The 22,598-nt window shown below is 35.8% G+C and overlaps 1 protein-coding gene across 2 annotated transcripts in view; it reads right to left on the bottom strand.

Moving 5' to 3' along the window:
- Positions 1 to 22,598, bottom strand: part of ESR1 (estrogen receptor 1) — a 114,785-nt gene that overhangs the window by 51,907 nt on the left and 40,280 nt on the right. For both annotated transcript variants that reach the window (XM_055810944.1, XM_055810945.1), the window contains exons 3-4: positions 16,505 to 16,621; positions 26 to 358 (exon numbers count right to left, since the gene is read on the bottom strand). In XM_055810944.1, the coding sequence (XP_055666919.1) occupies positions 26 to 358; positions 16,505 to 16,621 (450 nt within the window). The remainder of the gene's footprint in view (positions 1 to 25; positions 359 to 16,504; positions 16,622 to 22,598) is intronic.

The raw sequence follows: 22,598 nt of genomic DNA on the forward strand, positions 1-22,598 counted from the left end.
ATTGGGTTTGGGTTTTTTTCCTTACCTGGAACTCTCTTTGCCCAGTTGATCATGTGCACTAATTCTCTGTCTGCAAGGTTCGTCAACAGGGTCATCATAGAGGCTTCATTGAATGGTCTATTTGGGTCATATTCAGAATAAACTATGGGTGGCTCAGCTTCCAGCAAGGCACTGACCATCTGTTCTGCTGTCAGGGAGAGGGCTGGGCTGCTCTTCTTATGTTTAACCACCAGTGGACTTGTCCAAAGGGTGGGAGCTCTCAGCTCCGTAGAAGAAGCTTCCCCGTTCCTGGAATCCTGCTCCTCTCTTTGACGTTTTTGTTTCATCACTCGCCCACCTCTGCGGTCTTTCCGGATTCCTAGAGACACACAAGAACATAATGAACTCTTTTCCTTGAACATATGTATCACATACATGTGGCTTCAGCCAATCAGCAGCTGTTATCGGTAGGCCCAGGTAGCATTAACTCTTGATTTATTTTCTGAAGACTTCCTATATATGGAATCTTACATCAGTAGCTGGAGAGAAAAAGAATTTTTAAAAGTATACTATCAGGAATACTGCACTCTTCCCTAAAATTCAGATCAGTTGGGCTTATACAGGACTCTAGTGACACTGTATAACGCCTTAGCCCCACAAAGGGAAGTCAGTAACTGGGAGTAAGTATTCATTACAGCACAAACTTCAATGTCCCAACCTCTAGCAGACAAGTATTCTAAAAATGATCAATGATAACTTAATGATCTAGGTGGGCCAGATGGATCACAGAAGTAGCTCTCAAAAACTATCCAAGAAAGTTTTGCTCAAGTTCACTAATTATCTTAATTAAACATCATCCTATTATTGAGCCTGTGATCTTCATAATTACATAAACACTATTAAAAAAATCCTATTTTAAGATAAGCTTGTACAGCAATAAAGAATGTCATATAAGTCAATAAACAGAAGTGACAAAACGAAAGATAATTGCAACCTCAGAATCTAATGTGGGAGACCCACTGTCAAAAGGCTGTAATAATGACAACAGAAACTGTCTTTGTTATTACCGCACGTTTCTGCAATGTGCTTAGCACCACATGACCCTGAACCTTGGGATATTATCAAGTCAGCCACATCAATTAGAACAACATAAGACCTTACAGTGGTACAAAATCTCTCTTTGTGGAAAGGTTACAAGAAAAATACAACGATAAAACCCACGTGGACTCCAACCATAAAGGGAAGATTAAGTCTGTGAAAGTGGAGGAGGCACAGGCATTTTAAGGCTGAGTTAAAAACTTAAATCAACCATCAAATGGGGGCAAGGGGCAAAGAGATAATAAGAAAAGCACACAAGGAGTTGATCTATGAGGAGAAGGCAGCTTGTGATGGGGCTTATTCTGAAATTCTCATGCAATATGGAAAAACATCACTAGTCCCAGCTTGAAAATCAAAAGAAGAATCTACAGAGAAGGAGGAGGCAAACTATTCAAAAAATGGAGAAGAGAAAATGATTTTTAAAAAGCAAAAAAACCCCCCAAAACTTAGTTTTAAGACCTGCCAGCACTTCCAAGTGATCAATACAGGGCTTTTTCATAGGTAGAGGAGTGAGAAACACCATCTTTTCTTCGCGTTTTTCACACCACAAAAATTTAAACATTTAGATTCCCAGTCTGTTAGCAACATCTTCATCTCATATCCAATATTCCTTCATATAATGTTGAATCATATCAACAGGTGTTCTTTCTCAATCTCAAAAGAGCGGAGAGGATCTTTATATCTGTTTGCCTCTTTCTTTGAATATAGTGATATTTTCACCGAATTAGTATTTGAAGATCAATCACTTTTCATCTAATTAATTCAAAATGTAGGCCTCCTGATTCCATACTATTAATCTTTCCAGATAAAGTGAATTCAACAGATCTTTCATCACTCCTACTGCTTAACCTCTTTATATTTTCCCATTTGTTAAACTAGTTGCAAACCAAAAGTCTCAAGTGCATTCCTGCTGCCATTTTTCATTCAGCAATACCAGTTTTTCCTACCACTAAGCTGTTTCTGTTTGGGAGAGGAGGGGGAGATTCCTGCTATTAAGAAAAAATGCAAGACTTATTTTGGAAAAACATTCACTGTAGGTTATTCTCATCACTAGCTTACTTTGTTGCAGTACTGAATATCGTGCATACTATATCTGTAACAGATATTTTTGTTGTATGCTTTATATCAACGTAATGTTTTTTAATTAAAATTGCCCTGTGAAAAATGCAAACACAATCACGTGAACCAAGCCACACATACACACTAAAGCATTGGTTAACTTTCTCACATCCCAAATTCTACAGCTGCTCATCCAGCAATTTCCTTTTGAAGAGAAATTTCTTTGGGGAAATTTGAAGAGAATTTCCTTGGGGCCTGTGCTGTTCAACATACTCATAAATAGATGGACTCAAAATTGGCATAATTCAGAAACAAGATCTTGGGGTTAGAATAATACTATAAAACCATCAGATAAGTTAGTTTAGAAAGTAAATAGAAGTCTAGGAGTTACTAGGAGAGGAAGGGAGGACAGAGCATCTTCATAAATCACAGATTTTATTAACTCATGAGACACACTACAATTAACAGTGTGTACAGTTCTGTTCTTTCCATTTTCAAAAGAGATATAAAAGAAATGAAAAAAGGGTAAGAGAAAAACAAGTAAGATGACCCAAAGTGTAAAACAAGTTTGGTGCAAGAAACAGCTAAATTGACTAGGTCTCTCGGCCTGCCATCCAAATGCAAGACTACAAAATCAGGAGTAACAAGATGATGAATAACAAGATAATATGAACACTGATGCTTTTCTTCTAATACAAAATTGTATCAAAAGAAACTATCCCATACAAGGTTCAGGACAGACAAGAAGAGGTTCTCTTTCACACCATGCAGAACCAAAGCTGAAAATGTGAAACAATTAGAAATTGGTATATATTAGAAAGTTGTAGGCCAAATTTGATAGAGAAAATAATTCATTAAGAGGTAATAAACACAGATAGGGTACCTTTGGCTTAAATCTCCATGGCATAGATTACTGGAAGATCAGAAAGATTTATTTTGGTTTTGCTTATTACCTATGGCAGGCCTGCCTTATTAAGTAAAACACAGAGGTGATGAGAATTTGACATAACAGAGGGAAGGTGGCAATGTAAGCATATTTAGCTGCTTACAAATCAACTAGATTCTAACTATGAAAAATAGTTTTATTTTTAATTCACCTGCAAGCTTCCCACTGGCTTTTCTTCATCTTGAAAAAAGTGGTGCATAGAGCAAAGTTGAACATAACCAGTTTGGAGAAGATGCCCCCACAAATTTATTTTTACTTTTTTATTTCAGGCTTTTTAAAAAACTGCCAATGAAACATAGTAAGCCTACACTGGGTTTTGTAGCAACCAGATCTGAAAAAAAAAGTCAATAAGAGTATGCATTCCTTCTGCATCACATCAGCAGCTTTTAGGATAACAGACAAAAAGGTCTTTCAATTTGTATAAGCATCATACTCATCAGAGATTTCTATAAATTACTACTAAATCTTCACCTAACCCCTAGATGGACAAGCGACATAGTGATTTTATTATTCATTTTCTTGGACCAAATAGGAATGAGTACCTCTCTGAAAAATGCAAGTACCTCCAAATCTCCTTCAGCTTAATCAAATTTTATCTCTGTTAAAAAGAGATAATAGACATGCACAGTCACTAATTCCAAAACCAGCAACTCCATCAAGCTACAGTTTCATTGCCAAAAGTGCAACGATCCTGTAAAGTTCTTTTAAATATACGAATGCATTAATTTTGATTCCACAGTTCAGCCAATAAAGGAACCTGAATTGTAAAATGTTATGAAAAACAATATTCTACCAAAAATGGAAGTACTATGTATGTTGCAAAAGCACTAGAACAATTTCCACTTGAGTTTTAAAACTACAAGAGCCAAGATTTTTAAAGATAGTTTTATAAAGCTTCATATAGAAATTCAGTCAGTCTTTTAGATACAGAGGCAAGTTTCAAAACTGCTGAGCGATTATACACTTCAACCAGCAGAACCTGATCAGCAATACAATTTCCTATGGACCATGGAGGCAATGTTAACCAAATGAAACACTTCACTAGTGTTTCCCCATACGTGATTAACTCCCCCCCCCAAAGAAAAAACACCAAAAAAAAACCCCAACCAAAGACCCACAAAACAACCCAAATCCAGATTATTTTTTAAAAATCCTAAATTAAGAATGCATTGTATGAATATTGAATCTCAACCATCCAACAATCAGCTTCTTCCTACCTATGCTAAGAACAACACTCCACCTTTACATACTCAGTATTATCTAAAATATTCAAGAATATTTGGAGGAAGAAGAGAACAAATAGAATAAAATTTGCTTTGCTCTATATGAACGATAGAATTATGCATTTTAAATTTAGAGATGTATGTGTAATCTCAAATTTTGTTCTATTTAAATATATGTCCTATTAATTGTTTTATATAATATTCTTTGACTTCTTTATTATTAGAAATTTTGTAGGAATATTTGTCAAGTAAAGAATGTTCATTGGTTGCAATAAATGGGAACAGATTCGATAAAACCCAATAAACTTTTCTTGGCACTAGGACTGAAAAAAACCTGGTTATTTGGTAAAACTGAAAGAGTTGAGATACTTTTATGTCCTTCCTATTGTTTACTATTCTGGAAATCCTAAACACAGCAGCTATTGCTTTTTGTCTTGTTTGCAGTACCCACTTGCTATCTGGAATACTTATTGTGCTATTTTCATCAACAGGATACAAAAAATGCAATACCTTCTTCTTGTCTTTCCCCCATACACACAACATCCACTCTGCTTGTTCATGTGAGGGGTGGGTATCAGCACAGAAAGTGCATCTGCCTGTCATTGTAAAGCCTGCTCCTTTGCAGCCTGTTTACTAGCCCATCTATTCATGCTCCATTTCAGTTTTACTGGAGTTCCAAGCAGCTTTCCAATAGCTGCAAGCAAAACCTGCAGTAACACTATTTTCTACAGATAGTACCTTTCTTTGAAGGTTAAAGCTCTCAGGTGAATTGTGTATTTAACCTTATCTTGGTTTACCTGCAAATGCAGAAAAAACCCAAACCAACCACATTCCCCAGTATTTTTGGAATGAAACCTATCTCAATAGTCTACAGAGGCCTTAGTCCTCTAACCATGTTTTCATATACAGATTTTCAGCAAGTCATTTTTTTATTATCTGTATCAGTGGCCATCAATCATTGAGAAGGCTTCAGGCATTTTACATGTAGAGCCCAGACTCATGAAAACAAACTCTCCTGGATATGCAATCTCCTGGATCACCTCAGAAAAGGTGAGGTGTCAGCCCTGAGCAATGCCTACAACCTAAAAAACTTTGGACTTTAAGTTTCTGTTTCAAATACATCTCTGTGCTTCACCTTGTAAACAATCTGCAGAATCAATTAGTAGTCTCACAATACATTTTTAACAGTGGCAAGAGGAACAAATCTGCAGTTTTGTGGAGGACAAAGGATACTAGTAGTATCATACTATAAGGTGGTTCAATATAGGTCACACCAATAATTTCTGTATTTTCTAACATGAGAATTTCACTTTGCAACTTTAAACAACCATTAATATAAATCATGACTATAAATATCATACACAGAAAATTATTTTCCATCAATTTAATTGTAGCTGTCATTGTGTAACACACATTAGTCACCTGACAACACTGTTCTAGTTTGGGAGAGGACATAACTATTGTATTTTATTGAAAAATGTAAGTAGGCGGAATGCAATTATGCAAATTTTTAATTTAGGCAGGAACAGTATCTCTTGTCTTCTATTAACTGATAAGGATGTTGTAACTATGGTATTTTTCTCAGAATATCCCATTCAGTAAAACTGGCTCAGTCCAATACTGTTTACCTTAGAAGAACCTTACAGCAACATGAGACTAAGATTACGTAAAATAACCACCTTCTTTCAAGAAATCTAGAAGTTCATTAGTATTGTGTAGCTGGACCATCAAAATATATTAACTTTTGATGCAATTTTCTGGTTTTTAACTCTGCCAATAAATGTGCAAAAGCACAGCAGTCTCTCCAAGATAGGTGCAGGAAGCACATGCTGCACAAGCAGAAGTGGTGGCACATTTGGCTTCAGAATTCCAGGTCCATACAGTGAAATGAGACAGTATTTTATCTTAGAAACTGCTATATAAGTTCTTTTGGAAACAGGTCTTATTTCACATTTTATTACATATGTTTTCTATACGTATAATTAAGATTCTTTGCCTCCTGAGAGAATCTTTAGGGAAAGAAAGATAAGCAATGAGAGCCCTCACTCAACCTCAGGAGATGATATTTGCAGGAGAATCACAGGAAAAGCAGAACAGATAGAAAGCAAAATTGAAACAGCTAGAAAGAGAAATGATGGAGATCTGAAAAGGGGAAGACAACTGATGTGGGAAATTGGATTAATTAATGTTTCTAAGATTTATTTAATAATCAGAACATAATTACTGGATTGGGAAGTAATTCTAATTGCTGCCTGCATAATTTTTCATCACTTTATACATTTGCAGAGGTGATGTACTCCATTCAGGCTAATTACTATTTTTTTTTTCCTGGTGTATCTTTCTTCTTTCAGAATGAAGACATGGTATTATTTTTGCTTTTTATGCAATGACTGGGACAAATAAGACTGTCTTTACAAAACCTTTGCTTTAAGATATAGCCAGTGTATTCATGTGTTTTTTCCCTACACAAAATTTAACTGCATCTTTTCCGTGCACTTGCTGAGTTTATACTGCACTACAGTATTTTAAAATACTAAAAGAACCTTTAACTCTAATCCTTACTTCTTTTCATGGGCAATGCCTTAACAGAAAGAACTAGTTAGTCACTTATCGCTCTTTATAGAAACACAGATTAGGGGTGTATTTTTTATTTGGGACTCCCGCCCCCATATGATCTGCAGTAAAATTGGTAACATTTTTCATTTTTCTACAGTAAAATTCTGCTTTTAGCAGTTTTCATAGTTGTCATAACATATATCATCCTAAACATCATATGAGTAGAAAAAAAATGTGATTCGTCATAGGTTGTATCCATGATAAAGCTATGAGATGTCAGGTGCTCTCTTGCTGGAACACATTTTAATCTCTTCCACCTGAAGATCTCAGGGCTCTTCAATACATAATGGTTTTAACTTTCCAACAACCCAAAACATTAAAATCAATGTACAAAGACTTAAAATCACACAGTAAGCAAGCAAGAAAATTAAAAGCAACACCTTAATCACCACTGGTAAACCTTACCCATCTCATGTTAGTATGCATGTGTGTATGACTTAACAAACATTTCAATCTTAAAACTCCAAGCACACAAATAGTTTTCTTTTTCTAGCATGTGCTAGCTCTGATGCATGCAAACAATCAGGTTATTCATATATATAGTCTTGGCTTCACATTGTGATTCAGTGACAATAGAAAGGCTCTTTAACAAAATAACAGAAGATGGTTTTAGTATTAGTGTTTACATATAGTCACAATTTGAGTAATGGCACAGTAGGGTTTTTTTTAACCCAGGGAAGAAGCTCCTACTTAAAAAAAAATTGCTCAGAAATGCATTTTTAGTTTTGAAGATTTTCTTCCCTATTTGTGGCTTCCTGATAATGCAGACTTTTTCCTTTTACTGCTTCCCTTTCCATTTCAGCAACACAGCTGCTGCAACTCCTAGGAAGAGCAAGTTCAGAACAGAGATGGTGGAAACATTATGGGAAAGGACAACCTTACACACAGGAAAAGGGTGCTACACCTAGGTTAAACAGGGTTACAAAATTAAGGCATCTGGCTCATAAATAAATTGGAGGAACAAAGTCAGAATGGCAATAATGACTGAGGGTGGTGTGGGAACCATGCTGAAACTCACGGTAGCAATCAACAGTTTGTGGCCATACTCGGGGGGGGGCACGGAGGGGGGTGTGGAAATCATGACAGAACAGAAAAGGAATTAATTCTGTCTTTTTTCCTAAGAGGACAAAAAAAAAGACAGATCTATGATTGGTTTTGGTAACAGCGATTGGTCAATGCTTTACCAGCTAACCACCGAGGCTGGACCAACCTTTGAACCCAAGGGTCTTTGTCCACAGTTCTGCTCCTCATCAGCAGACCCCAGGTGATAAGTGACATCTGACGCATCTATACACACGCACAGCCTTGCAGCATTAACAACCTGTAATTTTGTCAGTTTGTTAAAGGGGTATTTCAAACTTGCTTGGAAATACCTTCCTTTCTAAACAATTTTGTTACTCTTCGAGACAGATCTACCTCATCAGAATTATGTTGAAAATTGCCAGAGAGAAGGAATATCTGGTGTTTTGTAAAACAAACCCTGCCTGAGAATAAAAGACTAAATGCATGTGGTAAGTAAAAGATGTTATAAATAAGAAGGCACTCTTCAGAAAGCCAGAGACCTTAGAGCCCAGTTGATGATCAGAGTATTAAAGGAGCATGCAAAGAACAGGCCGTGGCAGAAAAGCCACATAAATCCTTTACACCAATGCTCACAAAAGAAGAAACCAGGTTTTTCTATGCCAGAAATTCTTTATTTGGGGAGTAGGGGAACCTTTCTGAAACTGAAGTGAGAGCTGAAGAGGCTAGAAATCCAAAAGCCTCTCTCAAATGTCCTAATGCAGAAGGCGTTTAGTAAACTGCTAGAGAAGAGCTCTGGGACTCACTTCAGACTCACTTTGGTGTCATTGCTGCCATTGGCAAAAGTAAGTGACTGCAAAAGGAACACGATGTGAACAAGTCAACAGTTCTCTTACGGGCACAAACCTGAGCATCTAAGCCAACTGGCTTTCAAGTTTAAAAGGTGGATGCCAGCAAAGTAGCTGTCTCCTAATGACCTCTTACAGTGATTTTGCTTTGTGGATAGACCTCATTAGGCATACCTCTGCTGAATTCAATAGTTTTTTAATGCTTCACTGGAAATAAAATCAAATCCTACAGCTGCCTCTAAAATGTAAGGTCAATGTAGCTTCTGTACATACATATAGGTCAGGAATATAATTACATTCTTGATAGATTTATAACAATTAGAGATAGCTGAAGCTATGACTGCAAAGTAGGTCCTAATGTTGTAATGTATCTCAACATGATGGTCCTCCCAAGGTCATTTTGAGAGTTTTTCTGTTTGGTTCTCTTTACATAAATACATTATTTGGTCACAGGAAAGTAACACCACTTTCCAAATCCAAAATTTATTGGTTTAATAAATTACTTCTTTTGAATATGATTGAGACAATCAGCCCCTTTATTTCATATCTATTTCTCTTTCAGAAAATCAAACAGAAATGTAAATTTTGCTGAAAGCCCAGGTGGGTTGGCAATTTAATGAGAAACACTGTCTGAAATCTTCTAAACAAATTAGTTGGAAGTTAATGTTTAATGTTGAACAGGCCTGCCTCAAGTGACAGTGCTTAATAGCCTTGTTTCTGACAAGAATATCTAGACAGTCGTATAAATAAATAACAGATTTGAGTTTGCTCTGTGCACCTGGATGTTGGAATTTTCCCTGTTCCTTTGTGGTTGATGAAAGATGTATATCTGTTTATGTGGGTGGCTTGTTTTTTTTCAAAACCACTCTCTCATCCTTTCCCAAACTGCGGCCTTTTTATTCCTCTAGGACTATTAAAAAAGAGGGAAAGAGAAGCCACAGCAGGGGGATTTAGGGCTAAGGGCTTGCATTCAAATATTTTGGTTCGACTCCTGGCTCTGCCACCAGTTTGCTCAGTGATCAAGTCACATTACATGTCACAGTGCCCCAGTATTCCTATCAGCTACAATGCAAATCATAAAACTGGTCTTCCATGTAAAGTTTTTAAAGACCTGGTGGCAAAAATATGCTGTTAACAAGCAGGCAAATGTAATTTGGGGTGTCTAATGACTATTCATAATGCACAGTGGGAGAATCAATGATCTATTAATTACAGATGAAGGTGCAAGACATGATTTATCCTAATCTATATTTTGGCATTCAGACTTTGGCATTCATAGCAGGTGTTTTAAAGAGCATCAGAGGACATGTAGAAGACAAGCAAGAAAAGTCAATTAATCCATCATTCAACTGAATCCCTTTCAGTGCTGACAATCCTGCACAAATCATACTAGGTTTTAGCAACAGTAAGTATGGCAACAGCCATATTTCTAGGCAATATTTACAGTGAAGCCACAGACATTTTAGGGGTCATAGTAAAGCCTTTACAAGAAACATACATCAACTGCGATTTGGAAAAAAACAAGCAATTTTAGGACTATAAGTTCATTAGTGTAATTCTCAAAGACAGTGAGAAATTGTAACTGTTACATTTTAGAAATTAGATAAATTAATTAGGGTATTGAAGCTATTTGTCCTGATGTATCAGGACTGATAGTGCTAGAATTGAACTGTAAATACCTAACCAAGTGAAGAACCAGAAGCTCTAACGTTCTAGGAATTTCTTAAGCTCTGCAAGAAGACACCAACTGCTCTGACATGGATAGGCTTTCTCAAAACCAGTGAACGTACAGTGACACCCTGAGGTACCTGTAGTATGAACAAGTAGCAGAGAGCAGTGGAGACACAGCAAGGATTTCATTTAAAATTAATGAGCAACTTAAATGGGGACTGCCTTATTGCTGTATCTATTCCTAAGTAATATCACAACTAAATTAATTCCTAGTTAGGAATCTTTGAGTATGTAAAGGCCAAAACCCAAATGTAAACAAATACACAGATATAATTAGCTTTACAGTCTTGTGTTCAAGACTAAACCATCAAAAATTCTTCAGGATTAAAATGTTTTTCCATAACCAGCTCTAGAATATAAATAAGCATAACACACGTTGTCCCATTTACACCTGACTGCAAAAAGTCTTAACCTTGTCTAAATTCAGTATTGAACCTGCTTTGAGCAGGTAGCCCAACAAGAGACCTCCTGGGGATCCTTCTAGCCCAGATCGTTCTGTGAAGTGGAACAGGAAGATAAAATATTCTTAGCAAAATGGTCACAACAATGGTGTCTTTTTCTTATTTTGGGGGCAGAACAGTGGAACATTATATCTTGGGACAATTCAATGGCAACAATCCACTTTGCACGTGTGCAAAGGGAAAAAGAAACATTTCACTAAAAAGTCTGGTTTCAATTCCATCTTCTTTTCCAGGAGGATGTTCTAAACTCAAAAAACTTTGCTTCAAGTGCTGTTTGAGTACATGCTTTCAGCCCATCAATTACATCTTAAAAATGTACATTTCCTCATACATTTATCAGGCTCCACCTACACAATTATTTGGCTGAGTACAGAACAGTATGTCTGATAAATGTCCTCAGACAAACCGAAATAGCTTCACATTGTTAATCCATTTCCTTTCATTCACTAATTTCTATTTTTATTATAATATTTCATTAAAAGATAATTACGTGGAAAACTAGAAAGTCTGGAGCCCTTCCAATGGTTGCATCAGACATCAATTTACCTCTGCTTTTGAGAACAATTTCAATAACTCTCTAGCCTTTCAGCAGGAACAAATATAGAGTTCAGCAAGGGAGCATAGCTCTCTCCATTTAAAGACAAAAATCAGCAAGGTTCTTCTCTGTGAGGATGCCAAATGTGTTTTTTTTAATTTTCCCTGTAAAAATTTGTCTTAAATTTCAGCAACGTTGTCCCACTGAATCAGAGGGAATTGCCATGTTGGTACATGGGTAACTGTTTCAAGAGAATGTAAAAGAAAAAAATGAAAGCCTCCAGTCTCTAGGCTCCAATCTTTGGATTGGAGATTGCAGTCTACAGGCACCTGACATGTGATTATAGCACATGGTTATGGCAAACACAGGCTTTTATTCCCTGGGTGGTACTGCAGTAATCTCTGAAGGGTTCTCAGATGCTTTGTGAAGCTAACAGGGAAGGATGTAGGCTTCAAATGCACTGTAATGCTGAATTTCATTTTCACAGAAAACAACACTCAGAGTCTTCTGTCTACAACATGAAATTTCAGGCTCGTCAAAGACAGTAAATACCCCTGGTTGTATACAGGATCACCGTCTGGACCTAGCACATGAGCATTCTTGAATGTCACATTTGATAGGACTTGAGGTTGGGAAGCCATCAGCATTTAACAGCTGACAGAATTATGTAGGTCTCGGGGTGGCTAAACATGGACTACCAGGCAAATAACTGTTTTTTCCATTAGTGATCTAGCATTTAACTAGTCATGGCAAATTTTTGCCATAGCCACTAATTTCACTAGCACGCTCTTGCTCTGATTCCACAGAGCAGTTGATGTTAAATCTGCCCCGTCACACATGAAAGGAGGGGAAGAATGTAACATGCTAATAACTAGAAAACTCCCATTTATTTACTAAATTATAAAAATACTTAATTCATAAATAAAAATAAAAATAAAGTGCTTTTGATTTCAGAGAATGAGGTCCTTTGGAGCCAAGTCATCAGAAAGCCATTAAAACAATGAAGAAACTGAAAACCAGATCTGTGTTGGAGCAGACATCACCTGGACCATACATATGGTTGGAGCTTCAAGGTTGCAACTGCTGTAAAAACTCCATTTGGAAACTGGGATCCACTATTGTGTGAAATAGTAAGTTGGAATATGCTTCTCCAAACTAGGACAGAAACAGTCTTCAAGAAAGCATCAGTGGATGATAAATGAAAAGAAGGCATCTGTTCCCCGCTACCCAACCAGAAGAAAGAGGGACATGACAAGGAACTTACTCCATGTGACCGCTTTATACTCACATACAAACAGGGGTGCACAGACTAAATAATAACACATAATTTTAAGGTTTTTTCAGCTTATCCAGAAAGAGAGTGAAGCATATGGACAAAATATAACTGCTATAAATTCTGCCTCAGATGCTGACTACATCAGATTCTAGCAGTCTATCTCGAAACAGCAAAGTAACAGATATAGAAGGAAACACAAACATAAGAGGAGAGAAAGAAAACAACTCTTCAGTACTGAAAGAAGTTTGTAAAAGGTGAAAGAACAGTGGGACCAAAAAAACCCCATAAAACTTACCCAGAAACTCATAAATAAATGTTCCTACAGCTTAGCTCAAGCCACTTGAAGGCTGCATTTTTTCTGAATGAAGCCCCAAAAACGTATTTCAGTTGTGTTCACTTTATTAAAGATAATATATGTGAACTTTTTTATGCTGCATCAAGTGACCTCCTATGAGAAAAACCTAGCAACCATAGCTTATAAACTATGTTTAAAACTAACCAGACTTTTAATGAAAATTTTATCTAGCTTCCCCCATGTTTGCTGAAACTCAATAATTAGTATCAACTATTGTTAAGAAGTTAATTGACAGACAAGTCACAAGTTAGTTGCTTTGACAATTAAGAAACCTCAGCTAATTCAGTGTAGAAGGAAAACAGATTATATTTAGAGAAAAGTTACAGCTGCTTTACACTATGAATAAAAGGTATATAATCATAAACAAATTGTGGAAATAGATATAGAAGTGAGATATGACACAACTAAGTATTTCTCAAATATATTATAAAATTAATGACTTTAAACAAGGCAAATCCTTCAATATGGAAAAAAGGAGATAATTTAAATTAAAAGATTCAATCAAGAGAACAATGAATTATTAGAGAAAACTGAGGACCTTGCGTTAACCACAGCACAAATGACTCAAATATGTTGAAGTGTTATAAGAGATCTATTAAAATAGAAAAGCTTAAGAGATCTCCTCAGAGAAAAGGAAAAAATAACCAACAATATTTTAAAACATTTTAAAGTTAACACTTTAAAAGTTAACCAAATGGCATACCTAGAATATTCACTTAACCTTTATCTTCATTGAGAGAAATGTAAAAATTATCGAGTATTACTAAAGATAAGGTTTCTTTCTCCCACAGTTATGTGGACAATATGGGATTGGTAATGACTCCTGCAGAACCTTGAATGCTATATTTATCCTACATTAACTTCACCTTTCTTGAACACTTCATCTGCAGGCATCCCATATTTATAACCTGCAACTGAGGGATCTTGAGAAATTTTCCCCAGACTTCATAAAATAAATATTCTCAAACCCTTGCCTGTGAACCAGTGATGGACTTCAGTGTATTATGAGTGGTCTTATAGCAGCAGGCAGAATTTATGCACCTGATCTCCTTGTTTGTAAATGGTAACCTGAGTTAAAATAAAACAAAAAAAAAAACCAAAACCCCACAACACTATTTTTGAACTGCTGATTGTTGTAGTGACCGTAGAAATCTAAACAACATTGCAAAAGGAAAGGATGAAATCCACAGAACTTTCCTGAAGTGAGAACCACCATATGAAATAAAAATTCTAGAACATCTAGAAAGAAATTTTTTATAAAATTGCAGTCTTTTTTTGGATTTTTTTAGTCTACAGAATGCTAATTGAGAATACTGTGCAATATTTATGTCATTGAAACAATTATGTATGGGGCACAGTGAAAAACATAATGCAATATGTATCTTAGAGAATAGAAGTGAAAAACATCAAACTGGTACAGGGGATCATTAACTAAATATATATGAGCATAAATAGGTGGAAATATACCTAATGAAAGATGTAGTATCATCAACATAAAACATAATGATGCACCTTAGCTATGATTTGCCATATGTACAACGGTCAAAGCTAAATGTCCATGGCAAATTTTTGTATGGGATTTCCTGATTTTAGTTTGCTTTATCTGAAACTTTAACTTCTTTGGACCATAACTGTGATACTAATTATGATCATTTTACTTCAAAAATTTCTAGCCATATGCACCATGATGTTAAGACAGAAATAAAATAAAAAAACCCTGCATCCATAAACTAAATAAAAAAAAAAACCAACTACTGCCTTTAAGTACTAGAACTAAAAAGTTTTGACACCTTCCTCCTGCTTGCATCCCAAAGCTGAGATTAACATCATTCTCAGCTCTTGTTTAATCCTTGAGTTAAGGAAAATGCAGATTCAACCTCAAAGAGCAGCAACAAATGGCTAGATTTCATTTACCCTTTTCCCTTTACTCTTTCTCCCAAGATTCCCAGACATAGCCTGCCTTGACCTTGACTGGACTTACAAACAATCCTTTGTTGTGGGAAGGATAAACATGATGAGCTACTTTCTTTTGCCCCAGATTTTTTGTGGAATAAGTAAACATTAGGTGTGCCAGAGAAAGGGACAACCAATCTCTAATTCAACAATTAGCTCCTTTCACACATAAGGTATGGGCTCTAATCTTTTCTCTTGTGAGCACTTAACCAGTTTGCTGAACTTTCCTATAGAAATAAGTTTCAATAGAGCTAGTGTTTACCCTTCATTAATAAAAGCAATATGATAATTTCAATACGCTACAACAAGGTATTCTTCTGTTTTAAAGAGAATGTGAAACTTTATGGTCTCTTGTTCATAAACATTCTTAATTCTGAGCAGCTGGGCTTTTTCAAAAGTGTTAATAATAGCTAACTTCTATCTGCTTTTGACAAACATAATGTACTGTAACATAAAGGAGAAAGCCAGGTATCAGGATTTATCCAAAGTATGTTACAAAAGAACTCTTCACCTAAGAACACATCGTAGCAATTGTTCAATATTGTCACATATTTCTATTTTTTCCTTCAAAAGTGTATATAAATAAAGTAATTTTGTGGTATTCTACTTCATCCTAAATATTCAGTGTCTGATTCTTCTTCTTTGGCATCATTATTACACATGTATGTTTCAAGAAAATGACATTTAGCTCAGTTTTTATAAAATGAGTGATCCTTTAGTATTTTTGAGTGAAATTAATTGACATATAAAATATGTGTACAGTACTGGAATAGAGGAATTGACTTCCAGAATTCACAGAACAAGTATTACATATTCAGAAATTTATTTGAATTAATATGGACTAATCTGAGGCTACCAGTGCTTTCTACACTGAACTGCAAAGTGTTACAAAATCTTGCGTTAAGTTTCATTCATCATGATCTGGTATCTACCACAAGACGCCAAAAAAATATTACCAGAAGAATCCTAATTTCATTGAAGTCAATGCTGCTATTAATTTTCATGAAAATTTGGGCAAGATTGATAAAATGGTATTTGGGAGAGTTTGGGGGTTTAGTTAATTACTCTTTGATTTAATACAGGGGTCCTCAAACTTTTTAAACAGGGGGCCGGCGCATGGATGAAGTGGCAGGAGGTCATCTGCGGCTGCTTGGTTTCCCCCCTTCAACCCCTGGGGGGGGGGGGGGGGGGGGGGGGGGGCAGGGGAGCGGGGGTGTCTGTAAATACCGGGGGCTGGATTGATGACCCTGGGGGGCCATAGTTTGAGGCCCCCTGATTTAATACAATTCAGCTTAATAAAATTAGTTCTTTCTTCCTTTAGGAACCATATCAGTTCTCCAATGAAGTTAAAAACCAGGAAGGCAGACACCAGTGCTGAGGATTTGTTGAGCGCTCTGTACGTACCGCCTTTCATCATCCCCACTTCATAGCATTTTCTTAGTCGGCAAGCCTGGCAACTCTTTCTTCTGTTCTTGTCAATGGTGCACTGGTTAGTAGCAGGACACATGTAGTCATTGTGCCCTGTAAAACCAGAAGGAAAGTAAGGACACAGTTACACACAGACATAACAAAAGTCCTTATAATACTCTTGGTTTTCATTGAGTATCTAGTACAGCATCTAACATCTCAGGCAGAAGATAGGGTTACCATCACAATGTATCACAAAAATATTGATACAGACAGTGAAACTAACATCTATTCACAATACATTTAATCACATCTAATCATAATATATATGTTCACAAGTTCTTTAAAAGTACTATTGAAAACACAAATTGTAACTTCTGTAGAATAATTAAAATAATGAACAATTAAAGCAGTCACAAAAGAGAATAGATTGATTTGAACAAGTCCCTTGACTTCATTGATCTTAGCCTGAGAAATACAATGCCATCTGGTCCATGTGCTTGTGTTGATGTTTAACCAATAAGACCGCTCAAAATGGCTAGAGGTTTATAAAATTAAAAAGGCCTATGCATAGAACATTTTTTTTTAATATCTACCACTATGGGGCAATTATGAAACAAACAAAAACTACATGAAATAAAAGTAACAACCAATAATTAATTATGCCTCAGGGATAAATTAGTCTCTAATTCCAATTGCATATCTAATGATATATGCAAAAACATTTTGTAATGACAAATTCTTAAATTACCATATGCTGCAACCAAGTTTGGTACTTGTACCTTTGCTTTCAGAGGTCTACTTCCTTACAAATTCTTAAATTACCATATGCTGCAACCAAGTTTGGTACTTGTACCTTTGCTTTCAGAGGTCTACTTCCTTATTTATTACCCTGTACATCTCAATTGTCATTACAAACATTTTCAGCATACAAACGTATTATTTCAGCAATAAATGTATTAAATTTATTACTGCCAACAAGCCTCTATTCCAAATTTCTTTTAAAACATGTGTGCTTAAACCTGCTACAAAATTATTTCCCAACCATAAATGATGTTTAGCTAGGAAAAAAAACACTATCCAAAACGATGTTATTGGTGCTCTGTATTCATCTAAAACCAACTAAGTACAGCACACAATGAAACAATTTTACTGCAGAACTGTTTGTTCTTTTTTTCAGGTCAAGGGATCAGCTTGAGGTAGAGTAAGGTGGAGGTTTGACAGAGGCCTTGGTCTTATCAAATCATCTATCCTTGACTAGAAATTAGAAAATAGAGTAAAAATTACTATCATGTTACACCAGGAACATCTGGTCTCTAATGCTACATAACTGGAATCCAATCAAAATAAGCAGCCAAACTGTAAACTTTTTAATATGGTGGCAGCTGACTACACATTGTCTCAAATGAACAGAATTATTACTTTTTTAGCTCTACTTGACAGAACAATATAGTACTGGAAAAATCTGAATCCACAGTTTGTTTCAGGACCAAGGTGAAAAGGTAGAACAGAAATACTACCTCAACCACAGCACGAAAGAGCATTTTAATTTTCAGTTCCTTTGTTTGGATACAGACTGTTCTATACCTGATTCAAAAGATTTCACATGTAAGGAAAAAAATATCGTGTCAGAAAGAAAACAGCCTCAATCTCACAAAAATGCAATATCTACAGGGAAAAGGAGCAAAAAGGGAAAGCCATGTTTTTAAGAAACTGCACTTCTATTAGGTTACACTAAGCAGCAAAAGATTGTAGCACCTGACCTCAATCACCAGCCTGGTTTTATATGCCTGGCTCTGAAATAGGGTGAAAGCCAGACACAAAACTTTAATTATTCTTTTTCAAAACAAAGACTTGGACAGAGTATCTGATCTTCTTCATAATGAAAACAAAAGGTAAATTCACAAAAGGAGTGAGCACAAGTTCTGAATTCAGCAAATGATTCAGAACATCATTTAGCTGTCTGTAAAATAAGCAGATAAATGTTCCCACTCAGGTCAAAGCTGAACATATGCTTACCACACTGGCTGATGCTCATAAGGTTCAGCTCTCAAAAAAAAAAAAAAAAAAAAAAAAAAAAAGAAAGGGTGACTATGCAAAAATAAAAAAATCAAGTGAAATCAATATCAGCAGGGCAACCATCCGTTTTCACAGTGCTTATGTGGGAAATAACCTTTTGTTCTGCTCTCAGCCTAGATTTCCTTATTCAAACTACAAGCATTAGGGAACAGGCATTTGCTTTGTATAACAGTACAGAAAATAGTCATATCTGTGATAGAGCTACAGTTCCTACTGAAACTAACATGATTCATATTATCATATTTTTACACTGAAAAGTTTTATCTTAAGTATACACTTTAAAGGTTAGCATAATTAGTGTGTTTTCATGTGTGTGACCAGCACCTTAGATGATCCATTTTTCTTTCAAAGTGTTTGACAGACTTCACAGAATAAAACCTGTAAAGTTTAGAGTGCACAAAACAGAAGATCTGAATGTGAGTGGTGTACTTTTTCAGGTTATGAATGCCATAGCAATGTCATTGTTTAGACTTCATATTTGCTGTAAATCTAGGAAGAAGACAATGCATTTAATATTTCTCATATTTTTTTGTTTATTTTAACCAGCATGCCTTCAGGGGACTGGAAAAGATGTAATCAATCAGAAGAAAATATTTTATAATTAGACTATACAATAGAAATAATTAACAAATTAATTAGAGAAGAAGAAAGAAACAAAGTGAAGAAGAGTGGCAGGAACCTTTCCAGCTTCTCCACAATACCCTCTGATTTCAAGTATTCAATCACATGAAGTGAGGAAGGAAATTTCCTTGGCAAGGCACAGACACAGGCAAGGGCAGTCTGGCTTTGGGTGGCATGGAAGGGAAAAGGTAGAAGACCAGAGCTAAGGAATAGGTAACACGCAAAGACAAGTTTTATTTTAAAGTGAAATAGTGTAACTCAATAATTCTGCTGTAAAGTGAATTGTCTTTTAATTATTCTACCTTTTATTTTATCCTTAAAGCTCACCTCTTTACAAAGCTGATTCTGGACAATCTGAGTTATTAGAAGGGATTTCTCACTGGTAGGAATCGTCGGCATGAAAGTGGACACATCAGCAGGTGCCCAGCTGCCCTGCACTTTGTTTTCATGGTGTTCAAACAGCAATAGATGCTACAAGAGAGGCTAATTAATCCATTTGGGTAGTTGGTATTACAGGAGTACCAAGAGGAAGAAAGGTCTTCAGTGATCACTGATACTCATAAAAGGAAGCATGTGCCACTTGGACTCTGTGGTCGTTGGGTTTTTTTAAATAAATTCTCAGATGACCTGTGCAAAATTAAAGGCAGTGAGTTTAATAGGGCAGACCCCTCGTTTTAATCCCCCACTATGTATGACTTGTACTGCCATGGACTACAAAGGAAGAGTTTAAAGGAGCTATTGAGGAGCTTGAGGAGGAGTGGTGTGTTTTTCTTATGATATCTCACACACTGTAGATTTTAAAACAGTAAAAACAATGTCAAATATTTTTATAGCACTTTGTTATATGCTAATATCTTTCCAGAAAAGGGTGCAAAGATCTGGATCTTTTCTCAAAGCACTAATTTTAGATGTGGCAATCTGTATGACAATGACCAATGGTAGAGGGGGAAAGGAGAAGGAAGCAAAGTGTCAACAAGATGACAATGGCTGAAATCAGGATGATTTTGAGTTTATTCTAATGCAGCCTGCCATAATCAAAGCTTTCTCTTAATGCACATACAGTCTGACTTTCTTTTGTCACCATGAGTCATGTTCAGAGACTTATTGCTATCAGTCCAAGGGTTCTGAAGATAGCTATGAAGTATGCACATGCCTGAATCGGAGTGCACAGATGACTTATCTGTGAGGGCTTCAGCCAGCAAAAAAATCCATATTTCTTTGAAGTTAAGTTTAAGCAGAATGTTTAAGCATCTCGGTACTTCTATCAAGTAGTCCCAGCATAGTACATATGGTTAAAATTAGATGCACGCTTGAGTATTTCGTGGAATTGCAGCTTTGAAGAACTCAGTTCATTTTGTCCTTGAGCAGCAAGGGTGAAAACTGGGGTCATATTAATATATGAAGGGCAGTTAACATAACACAGCAATATTTTTTTCTTAAATCTGTAAATAGTTGTGATATTATATTCCAATAACTATCAAGATTATCTTGCGGGAATGATTAGTATAAGCATTATAGAATTTGTACAAAATTCTTTACCTATCTGCATAAGGCATCTGCCATGTTAGCCATTACCTGTGGAAGCACCAGGACCTTCTATGATCTTATTCTGACAGTTAAATTAGCAGAATTTTGTACATGTAGGTGAAGGGAAGGCTAGAGTGTAGACTTTATCTACACCTTAAGGAGCCAAGCAAGCAACAAGTGGGAAGCCTGCAGACAAAAACCAAAATCTTGGAAAGAACAGCCTCAACAGCAAGTGGAAAGTTTTCATAAACAACAAAAAGAAAAGAAATAGCACCTGGACATTGCATATGCTAACCCAGTATGAACAAATGTTGAAACTAAAATAAAAAGTTATACAAACTTAATTTTAAGTTAAAGCACCCCAATGAAACCACACTGATTGATTTTAAAATCTCACTGTTTCCTAACAGGTTTTGCAAAAGAGCAGAAGGTTAAGTTTAATTTCATTAAAAGAACAGGCACTCAAATTCATAGCTTGAGTACTCTCAGACAAGGCCTTTGCATTTGGAACTTCAGTTCTTACAGCAACTACCCAGCACTGCTGAAATCAATCATTTTCTGTGTTTAAATTAACAAGACATTGCTACATGTGACAGTAAGGAGAAGGGCCTACAAGATTGTAAATATACTTCCTTTTGCATCCAGTGAGGAAGTCCACCTTCTGTGCATAACACAGAAAGAAAGATCACAGAACCACTGAATAGTAAGAAAGGAGGAAAAGCTAAAATCTATATACTCTGTATTATGTCCTTCAGCTGTGTCAGGTAGCTCCCACATTGAGCGTTCACCTTCTCGTGGAATCTTGCCATCATGTATAGCACTGTTCACATGAGAAGTTAATTCAAGCTAAATTATTATGATACCGACTTTTCCTTTAACCTTTCCATACACTATTTCAGCTAGCAGGAAAAATGAAGAATGAGAATGGGCATTACATGAGGATACTAAACATGATGTCATCTCACCAGTTTAATAATGCATGAACATATATGCTGAAAAAGTGATTGTAAAAAAAAATATGATTGTAAAAAGTGAAATATTTAACTTTATAAATATATAAATATAAAAAAATATTTTCTACTCCAGCAGTTGATTTCAAAGTTTTTATTATTGGCCTTAGTCCTAAAATTTCAATTGGTGTTTCATCTGCTATTTCAAGATTATGATATCATGTACAAAGTCTACTTCTACCCCAATTCCATTCCTGTCTTTTTAGACAAGGTAACAAAATAGGAAGTATATTTTCTCCTTATGAAAAATAAAAAAAGACACCAATCCAGATCCCAGACTCTACAAAATCTGGCAAGGAACAAGACATCTAGTTTCTGTTTCCCTGTCTGATAAATCATAATTGTTTTAAATCCTTGGCACATGATTAAACCAACAGCTGTGTTAAAGGGAAAACTCCCACAATGTATTACTCACAACCATCTCAATATGATCCCTCCAGAGACAAAAAGCATTTTCAGAGAGAGTCATAGGCAAGCCATGGCTGTCTTATTCCCATAGACTTTCAATGAAATCTCATATTTTTAGTTTATTTGAGCTAAAATGGGAAGGGGTGGAATTCTACTACAGAAAATTCCCACATATAAAATAAAGAAGCCAAAAAGTTAAAAATATTGCAAATTACTCTCGTGCACTTAAAATCCAATCTATTGTTAGCAACAACAAAATTAATATAACTCTATTTTTATTCCAGGTATAACATCAGATTTTGGATTGTGATGGAACCTATTGAATAAGTTTAGCTTGCTTATTTTATATTTGGATCTTTGGTACCCTTTTTGGTATCTTGGTTTCTAGTATCATAAAGTTTGCGATGAGCTGTAACATATTTATCCTCACAGCACCCCTATAAAGA

Source organism: Falco peregrinus, chromosome 7 (assembly GCF_023634155.1).
Source record: "Falco peregrinus isolate bFalPer1 chromosome 7, bFalPer1.pri, whole genome shotgun sequence".
NCBI classification, from domain to species: Eukaryota; Metazoa; Chordata; class Aves; order Falconiformes; family Falconidae; genus Falco; species Falco peregrinus.